The sequence below is a fragment of the Hypomesus nipponensis genome, chromosome 13, assembly GCF_054491055.1.
Source record: "Hypomesus nipponensis isolate SF chromosome 13, ASM5449105v1, whole genome shotgun sequence".
NCBI classification, from domain to species: Eukaryota; Metazoa; Chordata; class Actinopteri; order Osmeriformes; family Osmeridae; genus Hypomesus; species Hypomesus nipponensis.
The window spans coordinates 16754601-16771727 of NC_140373.1; the positions used below are offsets into that span (position 1 = coordinate 16754601).

General features: G+C 46.0%; 1 protein-coding gene across 2 annotated transcripts in view; it reads left to right on the forward strand.

The window, feature by feature from the left end:
- Positions 1–17127, forward strand: part of dock1 (dedicator of cytokinesis 1) — a 202626-nt gene that overhangs the window by 152809 nt on the left and 32690 nt on the right. For both annotated transcript variants that reach the window (XM_084671137.1, XM_084671138.1), the window contains exons 31-40: positions 573–673; positions 6833–6891; positions 8290–8438; positions 10504–10589; positions 10965–11121; positions 13067–13107; positions 13325–13415; positions 15516–15635; positions 16175–16264; positions 16496–16600. In XM_084671137.1, coding sequence (XP_084527263.1) covers positions 573–673; positions 6833–6891; positions 8290–8438; positions 10504–10589; positions 10965–11121; positions 13067–13107; positions 13325–13415; positions 15516–15635; positions 16175–16264; positions 16496–16600 — 999 coding nt within the window. The remainder of the gene's footprint in view (positions 1–572; positions 674–6832; positions 6892–8289; positions 8439–10503; positions 10590–10964; positions 11122–13066; positions 13108–13324; positions 13416–15515; positions 15636–16174; positions 16265–16495; positions 16601–17127) is intronic.

Sequence of the window (17127 nt, forward strand, 5' to 3'; positions counted from 1 at the left end):
CCACATTATTTTTCTTGTACCACATTATGTATGGAGCTAGAAAGCTGACAAAAGTATCTGAATTTGAATATGAAAGATCTGAAATATTTGTGTTTTGAATTTCATAAAACTGAATTATTTTGCTGTTGAATATATCATATCGGAATTATGTGTATGCCAAATTTTAAAAATCTGAATTATTTTGATCCAGAAAAACACATTTCTGAAATTGAGATTGCGGGAATTTTGATTATTGAAATTCAGATTGTGGGAATTCCGATTATTGAAATTCAGATTGCTGTAATTCAGACTGCGGAAATTCAGATTGCTGAAATTCAGACAACTCTTAGTTTTTGTTCCGAGGTAAAGTTCGGTCGTTCTGAAATCGTCTACTTTTCCCTGTGAAAGTAAGCTGCTTCACCTCACCACAATTTCCACAGTCTGAATTTCAGTGCAGCTGAGACAGCTCACCTGAAGCACCCAACAAGCTTTCCAGATCCACAAACTAGTGGGGTTTAACTCTGCCACACCTTCCTTCAATGTGATGAAGAACTGTTTTCCTTTTCTCACCACCCCCCCCCCCCCCCTCCTAGCTCTGGAACAACTATTTCCACCTGGCCGTGGCCTTCCTCACCCAGGAATCCCTGCAGCTGGAGAACTTCTCCAGCGACAAACGGGCTAAAATCTTCCACAAGTGAGTACAAAGAGCAAGCAGATACCCCCCCTCCTTTTTCCTTCCTACCCCCCCCCCCCCTTCCAAAGACCCAGTGCAAACAGGTCCCCAGCTCCCTCTCCTCAGCCCCCTTCACCCCCCACACCAAGAGACACTAGTTGCCTTTTAATAATGTATCAAACGGTAAGCCCATGGGTATGACACATCCCTTGCCAGTGGCAGAGGTGTTTGTTAGCCGTTGAGCAAGTCCTCCAGGGCATTCCACTGTCTTCTGTTCCATTGTCACACCCAGGGTATCACTCAGTCAGGAAGACCCCTTACAGAATTCAAATTCTGAGGTAGAAAAACAAGTGTTTTACTCAATACCTCAATTCCTCTTTGAGCCATTTTCTCCCTTGTCGCAGAGATTTTATCTCCAACATTCTTTATAGGCAGATGACGTTTATGTATCTTTCTAGCTGCTATGGGTGAGAGCCTGTTAGGGTGTATTTGACCAAAACAAATTTTACATTTATGCATTTAACAGACACTTTTATCCAAAGCGACTTCCAAGAGAGAGCTTTACAAAAGAGCATAGGTCACTGATCATAACAACGAGGTAGTCCCAAACATTGCAAACAGCCAAAACATGAAGCATATATTATGAAAAGTTTAATTACTAAAAAATAATGTTAAAAGAACCCACAACCAATATTGCTCCAAATGGCAGTCTGGAGTAATTTCATTGTCCGCTGATGCCGTGGTCTGCATTGCACTGCAAAGTTATCTGTCTGTAGAGTTCAGTTGTGTAAGCCAGCTACCCTTCATTATCTAGTGGAAGAGGGTTGAGAGTGCTGTTTCAAATGTTTCATAGCTCTCGCTGGTTGAGGAATGCTCTTGTTGACCATTGTCAGTCTTGTATTGTGGATTCTACTCAACAGCCAGGTGAAGTGACACCAGGTTGATTTAAGGCTGACAGTATATAATGGCATCACACAAAGTCGTACATATAAAACCATATAAAGCCTCTTTATAAAGCTTAAACCTCTTCCCATTCTTCCTTCTGCTCTGTTGCTGTATGGTAGTATTGTGTTCGGACTAGGATTAGGACTAGGATTAGGACTAGGATTTGGCCTGGAGAGAGACACGGAGAAGTGGATGAGTGAATAGGCATGAGGGAAATGGGGACATGAAGATTCAGTTGCAATTTTCCCTCCCTCCCTTTTTCAAATCAAATTTTCAATCAAATATTTATATAGTGCTTTTTCTAAGCAACAGCCCAGCGGGCTTCACAGATGTCCATATAACTGCATCCAAACCAACCATGGAAGACAAAAAACTATTCACAGATTTTTTTTAAAGAAATGTTCTCCCTCCCTCTTTCATCTTCAAGCTTTACTTACTGCATGCTGGCTCATGATGTGCGCAGGGGGAGTTAGTGGTTGCCAGTGCCTTTGTGACAATAAGCTTGGACCCCCTTGTGGCCCTCCTAAATGTATAGTCTGAATAATGATAAACTTGCCTGTCAATGTCTGCAATGCAGTGAAGAAAACTATATGACAACAATAATGTTTAATGTAACTAGCCCCTCTAACAGTACTACTGGCCCAGCTTAGTCTAACCTCCCCTGGATGTGCAGAACCGTAGTCCAACTATCATCTGTTGGTCTCTGTGTGAGATTACTTCTCCACCTCAGCATGACGGATCTGTGTTGTGTGTGTGTGTTTGAGTGCTGTTTCAACACTCAATGATTGAGCTCACAACAGCGTACAGACTGAGGGGCCATGCTCCGGGGACGATGACGGAGCACTATGTTTCCTGTGTTCATATGGCCGTCCCAACTTTAATCACAGCGCCCGCGTGGAAGCTAATGACGTTGAATCCGTTTGTATGTCAGGGCCCACAGCTAACCTTGGCTCACCACCACCGCCATGGACTTTTACACACAGACACCCAGGAACACGTTAATGCAGCTGGCCTCTGTGAGGCGGGGGAATGTCACGATGGTGGGGTTTTACTCACGGCTGTGTTGGATCCCAGTGGAGCTGGCACAGTGTGGCCCCCTCCCCTGTTTATCTCACATCCTTACTACCCTCCCTTCCCTCAACCTCTCTCTTTCCTTTGCTTATCTATCTCGATCTCTCTTTCCGTCCTTCCCTCCATTTATCTCCCACTTCTCTCCCTCAATCGACTTCTGTTCCCCCTTCCCCTCTCAAGCCTTGTCAGTTGGCTGATGTCCTCCGACATGCTGACAGGAAACGGAGGAGACGGGCTGTGTGATGGTGGATGCCTGTGTCCCTCCTCTGTAGCCAGTCTACTGGAGTCTCTCCCACCTCACGCGACGCACAGCGCAGCTTAGACCAGAGTGGTCTCGTGCAGAGGTGAATTCAGATCTCGTGCAGAGGTGAATTCAGATCTCGTGCAGAGGTGAATTCAGATCTTGTGCAGAGGTGATTTCAGATCTCGTTCAGATGTGTTTTCAGATCTTGTGCAGATGTGATTCCAGAACTCATGCAGATGTGATTCCAGATCTTGTGCAGATATGATTTCAGATCTCATGCAAAGATGATTTCCGATCTTGTGCAGATATATTTTCAGATCTTGTGTAGATGTAATGTGGACAGGCCTGCGTTAACCTTTAGATTAGTGAGTTCAAAATATTTCAGACGGTCCCCATAGAGTATGTTATTTTTCCGAAACGGTAGCTAGCTAGCTTTACTCAGCTTCCGGGCTAAGTTACCTAGTATAATACTCGAAGCAATGCTACTACCATGCTAGTGTTACTTCTGAGCCTTCTCATTAGTACATTCTGAAGCCATACTAAAGCCTTAGTCGCATCGTTTTTGTCTATTGGAAAATATTCAATTGGAATGTTCAAAATCCCATATTTCTGATAATATGCCGTGGGACCCACATTCAAACGATTACATATTTGTGACGCTACTCTTTAACGGGTTAATGTGTGGCTGTATCTTCACTTAGATGTCAGTATCTGAAATACAGGAAAGGCTGCTTTGATTCAGAGAGATGATGCATCACGGACGCTTGATTGCACATGCTCCTCTGATCGACCTTTAACAGTCTTCTGTCTCTCTGTGGAGTGACGGACAGGTTGAAGGGAAAATGTCTTTCTCCTTTCTTCCCTCACCGTAACCTCCGCTTCTATCCTAGTTGTCCGTGTCTTTTTTGGTGAAATGCTGACTGAACGTAGGGGGTCTGTGAATGCCGCCGAAGGCCCCTATAAAAGGTCAAAGTGTGATGAGGCGTTATTGGGGAGAGGGCAAAGGAACAGTGTTCCGCCTCCATTTCACTCCGGTCCATTTCACTTAAAACCTCTCCATACCTCCCTCTGAGAAGTCTACTTCTCACTGTGTTTTTTACGCCCTAACTGCTCCTCTCTTTATTGACTAAATAATGTATTATACATTATTATAATGTTCAGAAGTCCTGTACTTCTTGCTATACCTTGGCTTCTCCAAGATAGCTCTAACAACCTCTAACTTGCTTTAGATCTATTTTGCATTACTTTTCTTCAGTTGACTTGTATCACCCTCATTACCTCCTCCCCTTCTCTCTCTCTCCCTCCTTCCCTTCTCTCTCCTTCCTCTTCTCCCTCTCCTCCCTTTTCTAACCCTTTTTCTCCCTCAATCTCGGACAATGTCACTCTAAAGTGCTCCCCCCCCCCCGACCCAGCCTGATCAGTCAGGCAGCAGCAGGTGACATACGTGTCAGTGTTCCCTGTCCCTCACTCACTTTAGTGTGACGCTAGGACTGCAAAGCAGGCTGTCATGTCATCCTGCCTGCACTACGGACAGCTTCGTCCGATACATCACCTCCAGGCTCCCGTGGAGGAAGCCCATTTTTATTCATCTAACCTTTTGTTTAGACAGGCAGTCATTTTGAGACCCATATCCCTTCTGCAAACAAGCTGTGTATACACAAACACAGGCTAGACGCCAATACAATATCCAAGTACAACAGATAACCAAGCATTTCACAAGCATACAGTATGGTAAATACAGTTTTTAAAATAATGATCAAATAAATTGATAAATAAATGAAAGAATAAATAAGGTGAAACACAATCATAGAAGTCAAACACCCTTCCCAGTAAGGTTGTCATAAGTATTCCTTCCAGAGGCGTCTGAGCATCTAAAATGCTGCTTTGAATTGTGAAGGCATTTTACAAGTATGATGCAAAAAAAATGAAATAGTGGTTACCTAATACTGTTTAAACTCCTTGTACTTCTCGAGATTTAAAAGATGGTCAACATTGTGGGAGTTTTCATTAGAGCTGGATTCTTAAGGAGAGAAAGTAATAATTAATCAACTATTATAATTTAAGAGGGCCTGCCTTCTGTCAGTACCTCAATATTTAGAAAAATATAACAAAATACAACTTAATATGCTGGGGTAGACTTCAACTTAGTAATGTAATGAAGTGGCATCTGCAGTTATGTACATGTTATCTCCACACTCTTGAATTGCTAGCAACATTGACTAAAATTTTTGTTATTTTCAAAAGCTAAATTAAAGGATTTTAGTTTTTCACCTTCTAAAAGTTTCACACTGTTGTTGACTGTGGGATAACTGAAGCAGACCCCTTGTTCACAGTATATCAGTTATTTACTTTATTACCTTTTCTCTTTGTCTGTGTCTCTGTCCATCATGATCTCTATCTGTGTCCGTCTGTCCATCAAGATCTCTGTCTGTGTCTGTCCGTCTGTCAATCATGATCTCTGTCTTTAAATCATGATCTCTGTCTGTGTCCGTCTGTCCATCAAGATCTCTGTCTGTGTCTGTCTGTCCATCATGATCTCTGTCTGTGTCTGTCTGTCCATCATGATCTCTGTCTGTGTCTGTCTGTCCATCATGATCTCTGTCTGTGTCTGTCTGTCCATCATGATCTCTGTCTGTGTCTGTCTGTCCATCATGATCTCTGTCTGTGTCTGTCTGTCCATCCTGATCTCTGTCTGTCCATCATGATCTCTATCTGTGTCTGTCTGTCCATCATGATCTCTGTCTGTGTCTGTCTGTCCATCATGATCTGTCTGTGTCTGTCTGTCCATCATGATCTCTGTCTGTCCATCATGATCTGTCTGTGTCTGTCTGTCCATCATGATCTCTGTCTGTGTCTGTCCGTCTGTCAATCATGATCTCTGTCTGTGTCCGTCCGTCTGTCCATCATGATCTCTGTCTGTCAATCATGATCTCTGTCTGTGTCCGTCTGTCCATCCTGATCTCTGTCTGTCAATCATGATCTCTGTCTGTGTCTGTCTGTCCATCATGATCTCTGTCTGTGTCTGTCTGTCCATCATGATCTCTGTCTGTCCATCATGATCTCTATATGTGTCTGTCTGTCCATCATGATCTCTATCTGTGTCTGTCTGTCCATCATGATCTCTATATGTGTCTGTCTGTCCATCATGATCTCTATGTGTCTGTCTGTCCATCATGATCTCTATATGTGTCTGTCTGTCCATCATGATCTCTATATGTGTCTGTCTGTCCATCATGATCTCTATCTGTGTCCGTCTCTCCATCATGATCTCTGTCTGTCCATCATGATCTCTGTCTGTGTCTGTCTGTCCATCATGATCTCTTTCTGTTTCCATCACTATCTCTCTTTCTTTCTCTCTGTCTCTGTCTCTGTCTCTCTATAACTATTTCTCTCTCTGTCCTGTGCCTCTCTATTTGTGTCTATATCTCTCTCGTTTTGCCCTATTTCCCTTTCTTTTACCTCTGTCCTTTCTCCCCTCTTCTCTCCAGGGGGGAGGTGTGTGTGTGTGTGTGTGTGTGTGTGTGTGTGTTCTGGTGCTCAGGGTGGGCTGAAGCTTGCAAAAGCTTGGGGAGGTTATCTCTGTTGGCTTGGAGATTAGTTCCTGACCTGGACTTGTGGAACCATGGTCAACTAATCCCCACAAACCTAAACAAAAAGCGAACTAGCATTCATCCCTCCGGCCTCATCCGTAAAGGATTGTACCAGTATAAAATCTTTCCATTGTAATCCACACATACACACAGTGTTGTTCAGCCACGTCTTACTTGGTTGCACAACAAGTGACATTTCTGGGTAAAGCAATTATCAGGACAGATTTGGCCGATGTAAGTTTGCAAACGGGAGATTAAGGGCGGATATCAAATCTTTCTTTTTTGTTTTTGCAATGTTCCTGTGTTTGAGATGTCTTTTCTGTCCTGCAGGTACCAGGATATGAGAAGACAGATCGGCTTCCAAATCAGAGACATGTGGTACAACCTAGGTAATGTGGCACCAGCCAATCAGGATTTGTGGATTGAAAATGTTTTCTATCGTTAATGTTGGGCAGGTTTTTCAAAGAGGTTTGGGCATTAATATGGACGTGAAGAAGCCTTTTAGTTTTTTGCATTCAATTAGAATTTTGCTGTCGCTCATTTACCAAGTTGACTGCATTAACCCATGAGTAACCCCAAACCCCCCCCAGCAATAAGCCCTTTGTGAGTGATGGCATCAGGCTGTGCCATCATCCTGCATATTACCAGTCAGCAATCCACACATCATTTTCACTTCATTGATTGTCAGCCACTGAGGCCTTTCTCTCAGTCTCTCTTTCTCTCACACGGTCACTCTCACTCCCAGCTCTCTCTCTTTCTCTCTCACACACTCTATTTTCTCTCTGTCTCTCTCCCAGCTCTCTTTCACATACTTTTTCATTCTCTCTCTCTCTCTCTCTCTCTCTCTCTCTCTCTCTCTCTCTCTCTCTCTCTCTCTCTCTCTGTCTCTCTTTCTCTCTTTTTCTCTCTCTTTGTGTCTCTCTCTGTCTTTCTCTGTCTCTCTTCATTCTCTTTCTTAGCTCTCTCTCCCTCGATCTCTCTTTCAGCTCTCTCTGTGTGTCTCTGTGTGACAACCAGGGTACATCACCAGGGAGAAGTAAAAAGAGCCGACCAGGTGTTAATTGGTGTTCTGTTGTTGCGTGTTGATGCAAGATGGGAGATGACGAGGTGCCAGGGGGGTTTCTGAGTCCTCGCAGGCCGTCATCCCCGCCCCCCTCCAACACCATCATCCCCGTCCCCCTCCAACACCATCATCCCCGTCCCCCTCCAACACCATCATCCCTGTCCCCCTCCAACACCATCATCCCTGTCCCCCTCCAACACCATCATCCCTGTCCCCCTCCAACACCATCATCCTTGTCCCCCTCCAACACCATCATCCCTGTCCCCCTCCAACACCATCATCCTTGTCCCCCTCCAACACCGTCATCCCCGCCCCCCTCCAACACCATCATCCCCGCCCCCCTCCAACACCATCATCCCTGTCCCCCTCCAACACCATCATCCCTGTCCCCCTCCAACACCATCATCCCCGCCCCCCCTCAGTGCGTCTCCAGCCCAGCTGCTTTTTTCAGTCTTCCCCTCAGCCAGGCCTCATCTCTACCTGGGTTAGCTAGCTGGGCCGTCCTGGAAACTGATACCTGCATCAGGGTCAGGGGAAACACTGAAGCAAGGCACTTCACAAGCAACAACACAACCGCCAACATTGAAACCTTTTCTTTACACGAGGGCCCCTCAATTCAGATGAAAAGGATGATGTAAAACGAGCCGTTTGGTTCATTTTGTGTTTCTCCCCCCCCCCCCACACACACACACACACACACACACACACACACACTCTCTCCAAGGTCCCCACAAGATCAGGTTCATCCCGGAGATGGTGGGTCCAATCCTGGAGATGACCCTGGTGCCGGAGATTGAGCTGCGGAAGGCCACCATACCCATCTTCTTCGACATGATGCAGTGCGAGTTCCACTTTACCTGCAGCTTCCAGCTGGTATGGCCCTCTGCCTGCGTCCACCCTACACCTATCACACACACACACACAGACGGGGGGGGCTTGGGATTCAAGTTTGTAAACGTTATCTCACAAGAAACTGAAATATGTCGCACCGTATCGACTGTGTGTTCATTTTGCATGGCATCGTGCAAACCATGTTGTCTCACAGAATAGAGCTGCTGCTTCGCCTGGCACCATACGATTGGTCACAGCTGTCATGCTGTATGATTTGTCAGCCACCTTCCCGCTTGATTATGTCAATTTTTGCACCTGCGCGCTGGCGTGCTGTTACTGGCGCCCCTGTAGGACGTGTCTCTAGGGGCACTAGGGGCTGTCTGGTTCTGGGAGTCCAGGGGTCTGTCTCCTGAGGAACTCCCTGATCGGCCCTGTTCTGGGGAGGGGGAGCCAGAGGAGAGCCCTGCTTACACACAGTGTTGTCTCAAACCAGGGTATCCTCTGGGGCTTAAAAGTATTCAAAGTTGATCAATCCGTTTAGGGAAAATTAAGGCCCTTAAAAGGTATTAAAAAGTCTTAATCCCGATTTTATAAGGTATTACATTTTGTTCACGCTTTGTCCAAAGTTTGACCCCAAAAAGTATGCATGAATATATTTATTTTCCTCCCCATGACAATTATAAACAACGACGTGCTCGGTCAGCGAGTCACGTATTTTGCAAAATGCACGGTTAGGTGATGTGTCGCCCTCCACATGTCGCGAAACAAACTCCGAAATGGGGAACTGTACATTTGCGGACTCCTGGTTGGAGAAGGATGGGTTTATACAATGGCTGAAGCCTGTCCCTGAAAACAGGCTTACTGTACATATTGTAAAAAGAAGATTAGCGTAGCTTCGATGGGCATCAACACTGTCAAGGCTGCCATTAGCCTCAGATAGCAGCCGCAGCTGTCCATTGCCAGTTTCTGTGCTCCACCAGCGACACCACCACCCAACACGACAGCTGAACGTAGCTGAACAGCTACGACAGCGACCTCTGCCCCATCGTCTGCCAACATCAGGGTGGCTTTGGGTGGCACATCAACGATGCTCGCGGAGGTTATCTGGTGTCTCAATACTGCGGTGAATCACCGCTCACTGAACTCAAACATTCAAATAGTTCTAAAAACCTTGCGTTTTATTCTTTAATTTATTCTTTTGTTTTTATCCGAGCTTAGCTGAGTTCTGTTGTATGGTTGTGCTCTATAGATTTATTTGCAAACTACAACTGTTTATTAAGTTTAAGGTTTTTTGAAGATTAGAACTTGAAGTGGCGATGAGGTCTTAAAATATTTTGAGAAGGTCTTCAAAAAGTCTTAAAAAGGTATTGAAATGAACTCCAGGATTCCTGCATATACCCTGCAAACAGGAGCCCCCCTCTGTTAACTGGGTGCATTTTTCTTCTGCTGGTCTCTAATCTTCCCGTCTCGCTCTCTCTTCATTTTCACTTTCTCTCCCTCGTTTACTGTCTGTTTCTCTCTCTTTCTCCACCTCCTCGAACGTGCTTTATTGGCCAGAACTAAATATACACACAGGCACACTCTTCCTTTTGTCTGTGTTCACAGTCAGCTCCCATCTCTCGCTCACGGTGTCGCCTCTCTCTTCGCGCTGACACTACCACCACGCCAGGCAGCCGCCACAAATTGGGTTGTTTCATCACAACAAAACTTCTCTATAGATATATATATATATATTTATATAAAATGTATGCGGCTGCCACATACAAATGCTGCCGATATGAGACCCATGCATCACTGTCAAGGAAAACCCGGCAGTTGAACAGCCTTGTCTTCCACTGGAGAAGGGTTTGGAGAGGACTCAAAAGATGTTTCTGGAGCCGCCCATACCCGATAAACAGAAGTTAGCTGGGCTATAATGAACAAATTAATGTGATCTTACAGTCAGCCGGGTTAAAAGAGAGAGTAGGGGGTGGGATCCCTCTACCCAGCGCAAAGATGAGAGGGGGGGGGGTCAACAAGAAAAACGATGGAAAAAGAGGCAGACGGCGCTAATGAATTGAAAAATTTTCCGCACTGATTATTTACGCCTGCTCCTTCTTAATTGCAGTTTGAGAACGAGATCATCACCAAGCTGGATCATGAGGTGGAGGGGGGTCGAGGAGACGAGCAGTACAAGGTTCTCTTTCAGAAAATGTAAGTACTGATTAGTGGAGCAGGATTACGCCGGGGCCCTGACAAGACAGATAATGCTAATTGCGACATAGCACTCAAAATAATCACGCATTGCTAATGATCGTGCAGCAACTTCTCACCGTTGACAGGTAGGAATTAGTTTGGAGAGTGTTTGTGTGCGGGGGTGCGTGTGTGTGTTGTAGTCTTTTATTTACCCCCCTGCCCAGTAGGGTACATGTTCAAATGAGTTGATGCTCTTTAAATGGAGGTTGATTTGAAAACAGTATGTTTCAGTCCAGGATTTGGCCTCATCTATGCATACGCAATGCAGAACGTTGCATAGTTATGAGCTCTGCTCACTCAGTGCGTATGTGTGTGTGTGGTGTGTGTGTTCAGTCTGCTGGAGCATTGCAGGAAGCACAAGTACCTGGCCAAGACGGGGGAGAACTTTGTGTCTCTGGTGGTGCGTCTCCTGGAGCGCCTGCTGGACTACAGGACCATCATGCACGACGAGAACAAGGAGAACCGCATGAGCTGCACCGTCAACGTGCTGGTGCGACACACACACACACGCTGTTTACACACACACGCACTGTCTACACAACTACCTTTCTCTCTCTCACACACGCGCACACACACACACACCTTGTCTACACGACAACCTTTCTCTCACACACACACACTGTCTACACAACTACCTTTCTCTCTCTCTCACACACACACACACACACACACGGGCTGTCTACTGTTACCCCCTTTCCACCAAAGTGAACCGGGAGCTAGTTCAGAGCTGGTGCTAGAGCCGGTTCGGAGCTGGTTCAATTTGCGAGCCTTCTAAGAACCGGTTTGCTTTTCAACAGGCTAGAGAGCCACCAAAGAGCCATGTTATTACGTCACTGTATACTTGTCATCTTCCCCAACAACTCTAGCGCGGCAGCGCCAAACACAAAGGCTGTGCTGTTAATCAATCCAAAGAACGCAAAGTTGAGATGCAGGATTTCGTTTTTTTTGCGCAATACCCTTGCCTCGCAGCAGTATGACAACACTTGCATTATCAGCTTAACATTTTATATTATTTTATATATTAACATTTGAACTTTTGCTGTATAGTTCTTGTGTATTACATTTGTGTATAGGCTCAATAGCTCATAACATTTGTGTTTTGTCATTTCACTCATTTGATAGGATTATGATAAAATGCAGCAACTAGTGTCTGCACTGCCCTGCGGTGCTAGCTAGGTTATCGAAAAGTCAGAGCAAATTTACAAATGAGCAGTTTCATCAATAAAATAAGCACATTTTCAGCAACTACACTGCCCACTTCTCGTTACATTTTAATTCAGATGCAGATTTTTATTATACGTACTGTTTAGCTGAAATATGAATTGTAAAATCTTAGAGCAATGGCGGTCAAAGGATTCTGTTTGTCTTGTTGGTCACGGTAACCCCGCCCCAAGCGGGTTTTACTTGGTTCCCACTTTAGCCTAGCTCTGATTTAGTGGTAGTTGCGAACCACTGTCCCTGGTTCGGAGCCGGTTCTTAGGCTGTCGAAAGAGAAAGAACTGGTTTGAGATTAAGCTCTGGCTCCGAACCAGCACCCAAAATGCGTTAGTGGAAGAGGGGTATGTGTAGACTTCCTTTCTCTCTCACACACACATACTCACATACACATACCATCACTCGTATAACATTTGTGCCCTAGCACACTCTCCCTCACAAACACACTATCACTTTATCTCTCCATCTCTCCACCTCTCAGATTAACACTATGCTAACGACAGTACTGTACTTTGTTTGTTTTCCATAAAATGTAGGACAATAATAACAGGAACAGAGCATGACAGCTGTTTGTGTGACAGCTCACCCGTCTAGCCTCTCCAACCATGCCCCTCATATTTGGCGTTTATGAACCCATCTCACAGAACAGTCTATCCCCTCTCCCAGCTCAGAGAACGACAGTTCATCCACAGAGAGCCAGTAAATGTCAATGTTATTCAGCTGGCACTGAAGCCTAAAATGAACTGTTGGGAGAACTCGTCAAATGCAATTATACTCTAACCACGACATCTTCCAACATTCATACTTTCTTGTCTTTTTTTCTGTGTGGTTAGTTCCGTACAATTACTATAATAATTCACTATTTCTGTTTTAATGTATAGATTCAGCACTTTTGTCCAAATGTTTCGCTTTGGGGAAATCCTTGGGCTGGCCTGATTGACTGTCGCCACTAACAATTTTGAGTCCCTGATACCAAGTTCACTTGCTACAAAGAATGAAATGTTGTTTTAAACACTCTGGGGTGAACTGGGTTTCCTGTTACATGATAACGAACCTTCATTCATAATAGTTCAAGTTCTAAAAGTTTCCGTGTGTGCTTCCTTGACACTTTCCTGTACATGTCAAGTGAATGGAGGACATAGCAAGGTCAAGATTGACTGAAAACCAACAGTGAATTTTCTTGAAACTAACAATTTCAGTTCAACTGTTTTTTTCTCCAGAACTTTTACAAGGAGATTGAAAGAGAAGAAATGTACATTAGGTAAGTCTAAAACTAATTTAGAATATTCACTTTCAATTTTGGAGACATTTCGTTGCATGTTGGTGAGTTTGTGTATAACGTCGAAGGCCAGCCTGCTACACACCCATGTGTGGTTACGGAGTCATTATGCTGTCAAAGCAGCAAGAGAACAGTAAAGGGAGCTGTCAGGATGTGGAGGCCCACCGAGGCCAGCACCACTCATCCATGTCCTCCACAGGTACCTGTACAAGCTCTGTGACCTCCACAAGGAGTGTGACAACTACACAGAAGCTGCCTACACACTGCTGCTCCACGCCAAACTGCTCAAGGTACACACACACACACACACACACTGGCATATTTAGTGAACGGTGTTTTTCGAGCAATAGCTTTCCACGCGAAGGCCACCGCCATGTACACCGGGATAAGCCGCTATCTGCCGCTAGCGTTTAGCCCGGCTGCTTGCCGAGATGTAGCTGTAAATTCTAAACGTGCGTGCGTTACAGGTCTGCTAGCAGAGGTACATCCAATCCCGTTTTAAATCCGCTCGGAGAGGAAGGGGGGAGAAGAGGAGGTGGAAGAATTGCTGAGCTGCAGTTTTTCTCCTCGTGCAAACCTGTGAATGCACATGATGTGTTATCTTAAAGTGGTTCTGCCGCTTTTGATGGTATATTTAAAGGCTGACTTGAAGCTATGATATACAGCAGAGGCTGTGAAGAGTCCCCCTGAGATAGGTTGAGGCCTCTCCGCCTACCCCCACTCCCCCGGTCATCCATCATCCCAGAGAGACTCTGGATGGAGAAAGGAACATCGTCAGGGCTCCTCATTATATCAAGTTAGCAAAGCAACAGCTTAGTTAGCTTGCCAGTGTATGTTTGTGCACTAGGATGCAACAGATATATCTCAATACTATCCATAGCAAGCGTTGTAGGTAATCATGACTGTTGGTACCCTTTACCACGAATGGCAATCTGCCTCCGACCCACTCAGAAATGGGGAACATCCCTAATGATACAAAAAACACCCATTAGACGTTTTATTCCTTATCGAGCTACAGTGTTCTTGGAATTTGGCATCAGGACAGTGTTTCATCTTCCTACCTACAGCGCAAATCACTGTAGCTATTTATTTATTTTTAATTTCCTGTTGTCTAAAAACAGTGGTGACATGTTCCTGTTCTCGGGGAGAAAACAGGAGGGAGGGAGGGAGGGATTATTGAGGAGGCTTATTGTCTCTATTGTAAGTGGACACATTTTAATTTATCCAATCAGCTGCGTCATGTTGTGTTTGAAGTCACTATTTCTCTTTTGCTTGCGGGCGGACTCAGACAGTGAAAGATGTCTGCTTGATTTACAGTCCCGCTCCGATGTTCATAGTTTTATTGAATAATAAAATGTCTCCTGTGAGAACTAGAGCGCAAGAGGCCGTGCTTAGAATATATTATTAAGAATGTTAAATTTAGGTTATGTGTATCGGTTAGTGATGTGTCTGCACTCGAGGCCTATTGACAATGGTTCCGCGGGTGGATAAGTGAATGCCATTTTAACCCTGTGAGTGGCAGCTCGTCCGACTGTAATACAAATCAATAGGCAAGCAGATAGTCCTAGTGTCATCCCGTCCCGTAATGAAAACCCACAGCAGTGACTTTCCGGTTCCCTGTGCCAGAGCGAGAATGCAAATATGTGGTCTTTTCACTCCACTCAGAGAACCGTTCTAGTCGCTGTTCCAAACAACAACAGGGAACGTCAGTTACTTTTGTCCACTAATGAATCACCTCTGGCAGCCTCTTAGTAGGGCTGGGCATGGGAGCCAATCACAAGTGTCCGTACTCTGTTAGCCAGGATTGTCCAGCCACTCAGAGCATCCATTATCCTCGTCGTCGAGGAGATGGCCAAGGACGGGAGTGTGGGGTCAGCAGAAAACAGAAACCCCTTTCATGTTCTCCTTTATCTCCCACAATCAAGCTGAATCTTGGATTCATATATTGCAGTGATGCATAAATCAATGCTATCTGGTGTGGTTTTGCAGTGTTTGAATAAAGAATCCCCCCCCCCCCTCTCCCCTACAGCTGCCAATACATTGACGTACATGGTCTGTTGTTTCGCCCATGTTTGAGGGATTCAAACTCCGCAAATATTAGCCAGAGGAGACTGTGTGGCCTGTGTGTGTTCTTCTATGTGCTTGTTTACTGACACCACCGTTTCTTTGATCACTTTCAGTTGTGTTGTTTAGTTAGTCGTTGCCCCTCCCCCCATCGCTACACTGGTCACACTATTACAGTCTTCCTGCTGAGGGACTAGTCTTTCAAACATATGACCATCCTCATTACCATAGTCTGATAATATGTTTGGTGTAAGTCAGAACACCTGGACTGTACTGTGTCTCATGTTTGCGGTGACCGCCCTCTCTCCTCACCGTCCCCCCCCTAGTGGTCGGAGGAAGCGTGTGCGGCCCACCTGACCCAGCGGGAGGGCTACCAGGCCAGCACCCAGGGCCAGCTGAAAGACCAGCTGTACCAGGAGATCATCACCTACTTCGACAAGGGCAAGGTGAGGCTGGGGGGGGGTCGTAACCCAGAGCGGTCAGCAGAGCTAAGTGTTTCTCATAACAGGGTCGCTTTATAACACCCCCCCCCTCTCTCTCTCTCTCTCTGGCTCGAGACTGAGAGAACTGCTGAGTCACGTCCCAGCCTGGGGAATGACCATGATATATGCCTAGCCCAGACCAGCCTAGCCTAGCCTAGCTCAGCCCAGTCCAGCATTGCCCACCCTGTTGGACAGCCCAGCCCAGCTCAGCCTGTAGGACAGGCCAGGAGAGCACATCAAGGACAGCCTATCTCTCTCTTCATTACGTCTTCGCTCAGAGCAGTTGCTCCAGGGCAGATCTATTGATTGGTTTGATTTATCAATAACGACAGAGTTCAGGGAACGAGAACAATCGCATCTACTTTCACAGCACGCCCACATCCCGAATAGCTGTACATTTACACATGGCACTAAGCAGTTGCCCAGGAACATATAGAAGTACAGTACAGCAGATGGTGCAATGCTGCTGCTTCTGGCTGCTTACCTGTCTGTTCTACCACCAGATGTGGGAGGAGGCGATCATCCTGGGGAAGGAGCTCGCGGAGCAGTACGAGAACCAGATGTTTGACTTTGAGCAGCTGAGCGCGTCCTTGGTGAGCAGAACAACCTCTGTGATGGCTTGTGGTTGGTTGATGGTGACGCACATTCAGGCAGAACCGCACACGGTGTGGTGTGGTGTGGTGCGGTGCGCTAAGAGGACTGTAGTCTTTGAATCATCCTCAGCGTACGTAAGGTCTGTGTGCGTGTATGTGTGTGTTATAGCTACCGTGTGTTGTGTGCCTACATACCAGATGCACCTCTCAAAGTTAATGTCTCTTTCACAGAGGAAGCAGGCCCAGTTCTATGAGAACATCGTCAAGGTGATCCGGCCCAAGCCAGACTACTTCACCGTGGGCTACTACGGCCTGGGCTTCCCCTCCTTTCTCAGGGTGAGTACATCCTCCGCTTCCGGCCCGCGCCATACTCTTCATCAGTCACCTGTGTGGAGAGCCCCTGGCTATCTCCCATCAGCCACTCACGCCGATACAAGTGCATGTGCTTCGTTCCTCTGAGAACCCCCCCTCTCCACACACAAACTCACACACACAAACTCACACACACACTAGGGGACCTGGCTGCCAAGACACAGAGCTGTAAATCTCAAGCAGGCGTTTGGAGTTCTGGAGTGGAGAGCTGCCCTTCACAACTTGGAAGGCTGTGTGGGGGGGGGGGGGGGACACAAGACAGACACCGAGAGAGAGGCAGAGAGATGAAGACTCTCCCCCTTTCTCTCTCTCTCTCTCCCCCTTTCTCTCTCTCTCTCTCTCTCTCTCTCTCTCTCTCTCTCTCTCTCTCTCTCTCTCTCTCTCTCCTTTCTATCTCTTGCTCCCTTTTTCTCCCCCGCTTTCTTTCTCTCTCTCGCTCTCTCTCCTTTTCTATCTCTCCCTGTCTTTCTGTCTGTCTCTCTCTCCCTTGA